Below are 10,586 nucleotides of genomic sequence, written 5' to 3'. Positions count from 1 at the left end.
TATAAATGATCATAAATGAGAAAAAGAAAACAGCAGATTAGTGGTTACATGACATGTGGTTCTATTGGATTAGGAGTAATAGCAATATTTAACCCAAAAGGCTTTTATCAAGGCTATTGCAGTGGCCATGTTTGTGTTGTATTCATTTACCTCTAATAAGAACTTAGTGTTACCTTTAATAAAACGTGGGATTTACAAATAAATGTGACCTTGAACAGTCTCTGTCTCCCTCACACACAAACGTCAGACTGCTGGAGAGCTCTGTGAAAGTGGAGTGTGACAGCTGAATGGGTTGGTGTGGTACTCCACTGTGTGGTGAGTGGAACTGGCTGACATGTTGTCAATGATGCTGGTGAAGGGACCACACTCTGCGTCCTCACTGGTGTGGATCTCTGCGGCCAGCAGGATGGCAGACTGTGGCACACACCCGCTGCCATCTGCCACGGAGATATGATTCGTGATGATACTGCGTGAGGTCATTACACACATGGCAGTGTGTTTGTGTGCAAATTGCAATTTCCTGTGGGAATAAATGGGTCATGGCAGCAATTAGGGAAAAAGGGAAAGGGTCAAACATTGTTAAGAGACGATAGAAAGGAGAAAAGAATGATAAGTAAATATGAAAAATGAGAATTATGTTAAAACTAATAATTGTTTGACATGTCGGGAGATAACCTGAGGATCAGCTGAGAGCACTGATCACACTCTCATGTCTGTATGCTAAATACGCTAACACCAGCAAGTAGATTGCTTAGCATTAAGACTGGAAGCAAGGAGAAACAGCAGTCTGAGCCTGTGTGTGTGTGTGTGTGTGTGTGTGTGTGTGTGTGTGTGTGTGTGTGTGAGTGTAGTGTCACGTGCCGAGGGATTTAGTTCTGCTTTGCTGTGGATCCTGAGGTCAGTGCAGCAAGGTGTTGTTGTTTTAACACATTTCGGCCTAAATCCCCCCGTATGTCTGAAAATAGCTTTCAGTGAGGTTAAGGGTGTGTGATGGTGTGGAGAGGTCAAAGCAATCAAGTGATCATTGAAACACTCCACAGCCGGTGGACTGGTCTTGCATCTGCAGACGCTTTCAGGCTCAGTCAGCTCTCCGCAGATGCTTTGCAGGCTAATACCTAAAGTGCTATATGTGAGTTTTCTCTGGCACCAAACGCGGTTTCATGGCTGTAGCGGGTGGTTGTGATGGTTGCTTGCCCAGAGGTTCAGCCATCTTAGCATTTGGATGATCTTGAGGAAGGCCAGCCTAACAATATGTATTTATCTATTTATATAGGACTTTAATTGACAGAGAGGTGCTGATTAAGGAATTAAGTTACACGGAAAATTTAACACAAAAAATGTCCAATTCCAACATAGGCTTTCTGTTTAATGTTTTAAGAAGAGTTTACAAGACACTGAGAATGTCTTTTAAAGTCGTTCTCATCGCTGTGCACTTAACGCTACCCGACGCATTGTCTTGTGATCATGGTTATTACTTAAATCTTTGTATATCTTGTAATTCCTGAAATTGGATCTACAAACGTCTCCATCAAGCACAGATGTAACCTGTGCTTTCAAGCAGAAAGCCATTGGATCAAAAATAAAAGATATTCATTACTAATATTTACTGTATCGCTTAAAACAAAAAAATGAGAAATGTCTGAGGATGTGTGCAAGCTGCCGTTAACATTTAACTACTATACTGACTAATGGTCATAAATATACCGTGCAATGGCGCCCCCTAGTGTAAATTGGACAGTGAGTACTGAGGCTCAACCCTGGTGAGTGTGTGATCTGAGGTGAGTCCTCATCCCAAACTGAACTGTAAAAGACTGTAGATACCTATGAGGAGGTTCCAGCAGCAGTGAAGGTGTTAACGTTCTACAAAGGAATATTTTCAATTGATTTGAATTTATATGCTGTTTTTAGTATTTCAGTATCACTGTATCTGAATAAGGGAAATTTTAGGTATATGAAATCAATATAAAAATCAGTATTGTATGAATAACTACAGTGGTCATACAAAATTATGAAATATAAAATAGAAGAAAATAGTATCTCATTGATATATTTTATATAATAATATGTAATAACAATAATTATGTAGTAGTTACAGTAATTGTACTATTTTATAGTGACATATGTAATATAAATATTTATTTTTCATCACATCACAAATAAAGATGAAATCCTGCGAACTCTTCAAATCCTCGACAGATGTGCAGAGAGGGGTGTTGTGTAAATCACTTCAAATCCAATAGCACGCAGCAGATGCAGATAAACAGCACTGAGGGAATGGGTTTAAATAGATTTTGCAAAAGGGTTTAAAGGGGGTTCCTGCAATATTTACATCAACGATCACGCAGATGTGCAAATGTCAAACCAAACTAGAAATCTGAATTTCCTCTCACACTATCTGAGCTGAGTCACTTTCATCTGCATTAGATCTGTGCCCAACTGTCATTACAATACATTTCCATCTTGGAGCAGACTCGTACCTGTAAATTCATCGGATCGTTAATCCAAATTTGTCAAAGAGCACAAAAACATGCAAGTGTTGTGAAGTAGGAATGCAGTGTCAGAGAGCTCTCTAAGGATTTTCTCTCTGTAGAATCTGAACAGACTGAACTGTATCACGCCTGTGTGGCTGCTTAGGTAATAACAAAGGCCCGTGCAAATATGCTTTGGAAGGATTACATGGAAAAGAAATGATAGGTGCACCAGTGACGCAACAGTGTGAAAATGTCACCTGAACATGGGGTCCAGCTGATAGTGATACTGCGACCGAGTGAAAGCGAGGTAAAGATAAGGTGATTCCCTCCCTGGGCCTGTCAGCAGGGCCGAGGCAGTTTCAAATGAAGGCCTGACTCTGACTATAAGGTTACACAGAGGTTGGATTACAGCCTACAAAGCGTGAAGTGCTTCTGAACAGAGAGCGCCCGAGTTCTGGGGTTTGGCTAAAAAGAGAATATGTTGAGTGGAAGATGTGGGCTGCACAACAGAGCTCTGAGGTGATCAAAAATAAGTGGCCGCCTAAAATGTGAAAATGTTGGAAAGATGAAGTGGTAGGTGTTTTTCTTTTGTATGGCAAAATTCTGCTGAGAACACACTCTTTTGGTCCAGGAGGCATTTTGGAGCCCTGCACATCCACACTTTCTATTCCTGGCTGGTGTCGGCGGCTGAGAGCCAGAGAGTATAGCCCACTCCCCCCACCTCCCCCAGCACGGATGTTACAGTCTGGAGACTTGAACTGGCAACCTTCTGCCTCTTTAGCACAGGTATATATATACAGCAGGAGCTCACTCCCAGAGCACCCTGGATACACAGGGCAGCCTTTTGTTTCCTGTGTTGCTGCTTCAGAGTGTAGTTTTGTTCACAGAGGCTCCACAGGGCCTGACCTGCATCGTGCACGTAGAGGAAACTGGAGCATCCAGAGGGAACAAAGGATATTCACTACCTTTCCTGTTCCAGCTCTTATTCAGACAGAAGTGTGAGTGCATGGCCGGGCTGGTTGGCACAACACTGGTACAGCACCTATGTCCTTCAGATTTAGACATTATCTTCTTTTTTTGTCAATACATCCTGTAATACATCTGCACTTGTCACGTCAACAAACAAGAGTTCAAATGATATTGAATTGTCTTAATAGAGGGAATCTATTGATCGATTTATCTATTTAGGATTTTTTACATTAACTATATTTTTAATTGATGGTTTTTCATATTTGCAGGGGTGGGGCCAGTGTGGCACTGGCCCCTGGCTGAAATCTGATTGGCCCCTGAAGTGAAGTCTTTTTTTGATAAACTATTCACTTATTAACAATACTAACAATAAATATGACAGTTTTTTGTATTTCTATTGTCTAAGTTTTTATTGTGCTTGTACTCTGAATCATTTTCAAAATATATTCAACGGTGTGTGGCTTTGCTCAAAGTAGTAGAGCGAACAGTAAACAAGGAATGACTTAAATGTGTACCTCACTGGAATTGTACATGGATGTTGGACATATATTGGCCCCTCTTTGTAAATTGTGGCCCCTTTATGGCCCCTGACTTAGAAAAATTCTAAAAACATATTTGTCTGTCTATGAACGTAATATCTCAGGATGACATTGAGGGGATTTCAGACCTTAACTCTGCACACCCACTACTACATGCAGGAGTCAACAGATGAGTCCTGACCACATTGGAAAGTTCAGCTTCCTTCCGCTTCCTTCATGGCTGCAGTTGGATGTACTGGAAATTGGTCACCGAAATTCACTTGCACTCAAGGATGAACAGATTGGTGAAAGGCCAAAGGACACTGTGACCTCACAGAACATCTTCGGCCACAACTCATTCATTGTAATAACATTTTGCCTGAAAGTCTACAAGGGAAAATGACATTTCCTTTCAAAAGGTCAAAGGTCAACGTTACTGTGACTACTATTATTCACAGAGGGTGAGAGTGTGACCATACGTGCTGGAACCTGACAGATGACAGAGGAGTACAACTGTGAGTTACACAGCGACAGCTGGTAGCATCATGTTAGCACTGAGGAACAGCTGATGAGTGTTTAATAAAAATTACATTTCCACCTGTAGAGGTGTGTTAATGACGTCTGTGCTGTTTTGAAAAAGAACGGTTGTTCTTTGAGGAAGGTAATTCATCATGATGCAATAATTCATTTATAATTCGTTAAATGCAATACAGTGATGCATTCCACCTTGCATTTCTTCTTCATATCATCAGGTTTTTGAGCATTAAATCAGTGGCCGCTCACCAAACCACACATAATCCTGCTTCTGCAAATTAGACACAGGTACTCACAGGCATTGTGGCAATTCTAGAAATTCCTGTTTGGTATCTTCGTCCTCAAATGACAGTTAATAACTTAACACTGCCGAGCTCACAAGCTACAGTCAGAGGAAAAACGATGCAGTAAGGTATTTCATTACACCATATGACATATGGTATATTGGGAGAAAACCAATGACAGATATGACAGGATGAAAAAGGACAATGTAACTCAGAGCTCTGCAGGTTTATCGTTGTTTCTTGTTTGTGGAGGAGAATCATTTTCAAAACAAGGGGATGATATTACAGATGTTTTTTCCCCTCTATAGTCTGTTGCAGCTTAGACCAGATACCACAACTCTTTTCTTTTCTTTAAGACAGTTTCAATCAACAGGCTGTTTGTTCTATTACACTGTTCCTCTGGGACTGGGAGGGATATCAGTCAATATTCAATATCACCAACACTCGCTCTACTTTCGGGGGTACTCAAAGTCTACACATTCACAGGTCCAGGGAGGGGGGTGCATGGACACAAAACACAATGGCAGAAGTGACACCTTCACTGTGAGTCTTTAAACCTCAACACAAAAGGTACACAATGATTCAAGGTCTTACCATACTGAATAATTTCACTTTAAACATGGTTAAAATGCTGGTTCCATTCATTTTAAAGTTATTCTGAGGTCTGGGGACTAAATAGTTGAAAATGGGGACATTTGGTGTCATAGTCGCTTTTTACTGTTCTTCTAAATGACTTGTTTGTCTGCAAATGATTTAAATTGGTCTGATGCTTTCCCGGGGTAAAAATGGTCACAGTAACTCTTGGTCTGCTCGTTCTTAAACAAAGTCCACCTTTGTTTGCATTGGATTTAAACAGGTCATATATTTAAACTAGCCCCCGCTGCCAGCAGATGAAAGATGTGCGAGTGACATGACAGCAGGGTGTCATTTGTTCAGTGTTCAGAGAAGAACTCAAATCAAAGTCCAAATCGAATTGTAATTTTGGTCTAAGGAAAGCAGATTAGAGGCGAGCTCAGCATGAACTAGACGCAGTAGAGCACAAACCTCTGCCCAGTCCACTTATGAAACCACATTTAAATTCACTTGATCCAGATCTGTATTTATTTATTTGGATCTTCAAAAAATGTCACTCCCTCAAAAGTCCGCTAAACATGTCTGATTTTTTTCATCCATGAATATCTCTCAGAAATCAACGAAAATGTTTGGAAACGTCCTATTTCAAAAATATTAGGGAACGTGGAAAAGAATTCCTGAATCTGCCCCCTGATCGAGATCCACACAAAAATCTCTTCTCCCCTCACCCAAAACACATTCTTCCACGGATTTTTCCTGGAAATCCATTCAGTAGTTTTAAAATCTTTCTCAAAGACAAACTAAAACGGACAGGGGTGAAAACATAGCCTCCTTGGTGGAGGTAACAATGGCTCGATAAAGCCACTAACTCAGGTCCTATCTGCTTCTCCTCAGCAGTTAATAGTATGATGAACTTTTAATTCCATCAGTACATACTGCTCATGCATGATGAAAACACACCGTCCTAATGATAAATACAGCAGCACAGTGTATAACAGATAGTAAACCCACACCAGTGCAGTTTGCAGGATCGGATCCTGCTCCTCAGTTACAGTCGAGGAAACTTTCAGCTCTGAGGCAGAACAGAGGGAAGGAGCCATGTGATGTCACAGAGGCTGCATGGACACGCTGCTGCCGTCACAAAAGCACAAGTATGAGTGTCTTTTTTTTCCATTTTATTTGCAACAATCTTTATTATCTCTTCCAGTTTTGAATGTGAAAAGAGGCATTCATTTTCTTTAATTAAATATCTTTTTAATAAAGAAAAGCAAAAAAGTATTTACAAATTTTCATTAAATTGTAATCCTGGATTTGGGGTGGATAATTACAAGCACCTTCTGCCAGCTGAGGAGAGAAAAATATAAATACAGGGGAAAACTGTCACTTTGTTTCAGAGGCGGGGGAAATTACATTAGCATATTTTCTTTGAGAAAAAAACTAAACAAAACCAACAACAACAAAAAAAATAACAATCCGTCTTGTATTTACAGAACTCTCCTGAAATGCATTTTTCACTCTTGGAAGCAGAAAAGGCCTTAGGATTCGTACTGTTTAACTCTACTTTTTTTTAAGTCCTTTTTCATTAAAGTGGATTTTTTTTGTCTGTATACTTTTTTTCAAGTTTTAATAGAGATATTTTATATTTTTAAAATCCATCAACAGGCTTTGTAGGAGGGTGCAGCTGTGAGCCCTCGCTCTCCTCTTCCCAGTCCACAGTTTGTTCCTTCGAAGTGCAGGAAACAAGTAAATCAGACACACGGAGGGGAGGGTCAGTAGGGGTCTTTGGGGTGGGGTTGAGGGGCATGAGGGAAGCATCACCGCCCCCCCAGCAGCAAAATGGTCAATGTTCATTGGCCCTCTCCTCAGTGACACCACCCTTATAAAGTCTGAAGTCCGTACAGTCCACAACCGCTCCAGTCTGAAATATCCATTAGACAGTCCTCGCCACTTCTTTGTAGTTTTCTATTTTCTTATAAAACACACTCCAATCATCCAACACTGGAAAGAAGGACAATAAACTAACCATCTACATAAGCGCATCATGTAGATCAAACATCAAACACGTGACATGACAAAGTTGCTGAGTCATGTCTCCAAGATAAAGAATGAAGTCATCAAAAATATAGATGTGAACAGCCTCTTAAAGTTTTCTTCTTTATATCTGTCATAAAGCAAAATGTCTTGAATAGTGTCGCCGTGGTGAGGAGAAGCCATTTGAAAAGAGACTAACCTAAAAAAAAGAAAAAGAAAAACTGAAAAAACAGCCTCATCTCTCACAGCATGTAACTTGTCAGCATTCTCTCTCATGTCTACTCTCTCTATTAAATCCTGCGTTCGCATTATATATATATATAAAAAAAAGAAAGACATTCTGTAGCGCAAACAAAAAAAAACCAAAACAAAATAATATTAACGAAAAAATAAGATGATCGAAAGTTCGATCCATAATACAATCTCTCCCAGGTGAAGAATTTTTTTCTGGCTTTTTTCTGTTTATGCAGAAGGATTTTGCTGATTCAGATTCTTCTGAATCCTCCACAGAACATTCACTCTCTCCAAGGATCCGAGTTCCCGGCAGTTCTTCTAGTGGCCGGGGGCCTAACTGTTGTCGGACTCTGACTCGGCCTCGCGGAGCCAAGTGAAGAAGGCAGTGACGGACTTGAGGGCCACGCCTTTGCCCTGCTGCTCGGCGGGGTCTTTGCTTGACTCCCACTTGTAGAAGACATCCTCTTTGATCACATCCTCATCGTAAAGAGTGTCAAAGAACACCCGCAGCAGACCTGATGGAGGGAAGTGAGATCAGAATTTCAAACCATTTTCACACAAAAAGAAAACCTTAACAAGAGCCAATTATCAGACTTTACAATTGAACAATTATTTTATTTATAGAATCTTTGAGGTAAACTAAATAGATAAAGAGAAAAGAGAAATTGTGCATAGAAGCAGATTGAGGACATCTGAAAGTGAACTAGAAATATTACGATTGAGCCACTCACTTGCAGGTTGCTCCATCTCTACCATGAGGGCCTGCAGAGCGTAGAGAGCTTGCAGCTCCTTCTGCTCGTCCTTCAGGTATTTCTGCAGCATTTTGGCTCTCAGTTTGATCTGCCCACTGTCCAACTTGTAGGGGTTCTCATCTGCAGGGGTCAAAGTTAGGAAAGACTCACTTTACACCTCTCTGTTAAGACAGACCTGACATGTCTGAACTGTTCAACTGGAATTCACCCATCACATTTTCTTTATTCCAACACATGCTAAACAAAAAACGGTGCAATCAAAAAAATGTACCTGTGTGATACAGTTTTGTGTGTTGATGTTTGAAGTTATTCTACTTGGTAGTTATAGTCTATTGTTCTTCTTCGCACTTAGCTCCGACAGAGACGTTACGACTTGGTAAATGACCTTTAATGAACCAATTATTAACCAGTATTTTCAGCCCTGAATAAGGAATATGAAGAGTGTAAGTTGACTCACCAATGACAGCTGCCTGGCAGACGAAGGTCATCAGAGCTCTGATGAACATGTTGGAGGAGGCCTGCTGCTCATCTAGGTTGGCCTACACAGAGACATGTTCATTAACACACGTGTAGAAAACCAGAGGCAATATGACCAGCTTCAGTCCTCACATACATCAGAGAAATGAATTCTTAACAACAACAGCATAGTATTGGAAGATTTGATTTGAATAAGCTGATGAGGTTGATAAAAATTGCAGCAGGAACAAACCTCAATCCAGTCAAAGATCCTCTGGTTGTCGGCCTTGTCCTTGAAGAGTCTTTCCAGCTGTCTGGCCAGCTCTGCAGAGGTCAGCTCCACCTTTTTGCCCTTCTCTGACTCGTCACCCAGTGTGAACTCCACATTCTACAGACAGAGGCACAGCGCTCATCTTTATATATTGTACCCCCAGTAACCAGTTCTCATTCCCTACATGAAACTAAGAGCCCGTTCAGGCCTTGTATTAACATCCGTCTGGAGCGTTCCGGTCATAGGTGGTCAGCACTAAGTTCGGGTCAGAACGCATCCAGATGTGTCAATGTGTCCTGAGATCCAATCACTGGATGTGAGATCTTATCACAGGTGGTCAGTGGAGACACATCTGAAGTGAGCGCTGTCCACTTGTAAATGGTCTGTATTTATATCGACCATTTACAAGTAACCATTTAACTTGTGATCGGATCTCTCAGGACGAATGTTAATACTAGGTCTGAACAGGGCCAAAACCCACATTCCACTTTATCCTCAATATCTTAAAACAAGATACAAAATTTCAGGCCATCTTTAAATTGATGGTAAACGTTAGGAAGTGACCGCTCACCTCGTCTGTCACAAACTTGTTGACGTCCACATCCTCAGGCAGGAAGTCCTTCCAGCGGAGGCCTGCCTCGCTCCACATTGTTCCTGCCTTTTTATGGCTCTGATGGGGAGACACACATGGTTACTGACTGATGGACATACACATACACTTTACATTCTGGCTGGCATTCATCACTGCCACAATGACTGATTCATTCAGATTTATATTCTCACAAACATATATACAAGGGTTTCATCAAGTTAAATGTAAGACTTTGTTAGAGCATAATGAAGGAAATTCAATGTCAAGCAAACAGATATGAAAGAACATCAGAGTCCCAGAATTACTTACATCTCCCCATAATTAAAGATAAGGTGAAGACTATACAATGATACAGCTAATATCTGTATCATAGAGAAAAGTACTATAACACACATTACAAACTATGTAGGCCACCAAAAGTTCTCTAGAAAATAAAACAAATTTTTAACCACAACAGAAGTAATATTAAATGATGTTAACATAATTAAGACCTACCTTAAGATATTTAAGCTTTTCAAAATGATTAACCTTTAGCCTTTTTATGCTTTTTAGGAGCCCCAAGAAACCCAGATATATGACAATAGTTGAATTCAAAGGCAGCAATTTACCCAAAGTTTTAGTTAGTATTTAATCTAAAATTTAGAACTCTAAAATCAAAAGGGTTTACAAGCCTTAGGCAGCCAGAAAAACATGCACTTAGATGTGATATATTATAGATTCTAACTGAAGACCAATCTCACCATTCCTTTGCAGAGTATAGTGAGGATCTGGACCAGTAGGACTCCAGCTTTTCCCAGAGGGATCAGAGGCTTTGAAATCTCCCTGGAGACAAAATTAATGAACAAGTTAAAAGCGAACCATAAATTGCCTTCTCTGACTTATTTCTCTCCCAAACCCACTG

The 10,586-nt window shown here is 40.5% G+C and overlaps 1 protein-coding gene across 1 annotated transcript in view; it reads right to left on the bottom strand.

Annotated features, from left to right (window-relative positions):
- Positions 1-7,819: 7,819 nt before the first annotated feature.
- LOC117772708 (eukaryotic translation initiation factor 4 gamma 1-like) overlaps positions 7,820-10,586 on the bottom strand; it is a 32,363-nt gene continuing 29,596 nt past the window's right edge. Inside the window, exons 26-31 of the mRNA XM_034604061.1 lie at positions 10,426-10,507; positions 9,665-9,763; positions 9,076-9,210; positions 8,824-8,905; positions 8,346-8,486; positions 7,820-8,129 (exon numbers count right to left, since the gene is read on the bottom strand). Of these exons, the coding sequence (XP_034459952.1) occupies positions 7,948-8,129; positions 8,346-8,486; positions 8,824-8,905; positions 9,076-9,210; positions 9,665-9,763; positions 10,426-10,507 (721 nt within the window). The 3' untranslated portion in view covers positions 7,820-7,947. The remainder of the gene's footprint in view (positions 8,130-8,345; positions 8,487-8,823; positions 8,906-9,075; positions 9,211-9,664; positions 9,764-10,425; positions 10,508-10,586) is intronic.

Source organism: Hippoglossus hippoglossus, chromosome 13 (assembly GCF_009819705.1).
Source record: "Hippoglossus hippoglossus isolate fHipHip1 chromosome 13, fHipHip1.pri, whole genome shotgun sequence".
Lineage (NCBI taxonomy): Eukaryota > Metazoa > Chordata > Actinopteri > Pleuronectiformes > Pleuronectidae > Hippoglossus > Hippoglossus hippoglossus.
Note: the sequence above shows the minus strand (reverse complement) of the source record. Positions and strands in the feature narration are given on the sequence as shown.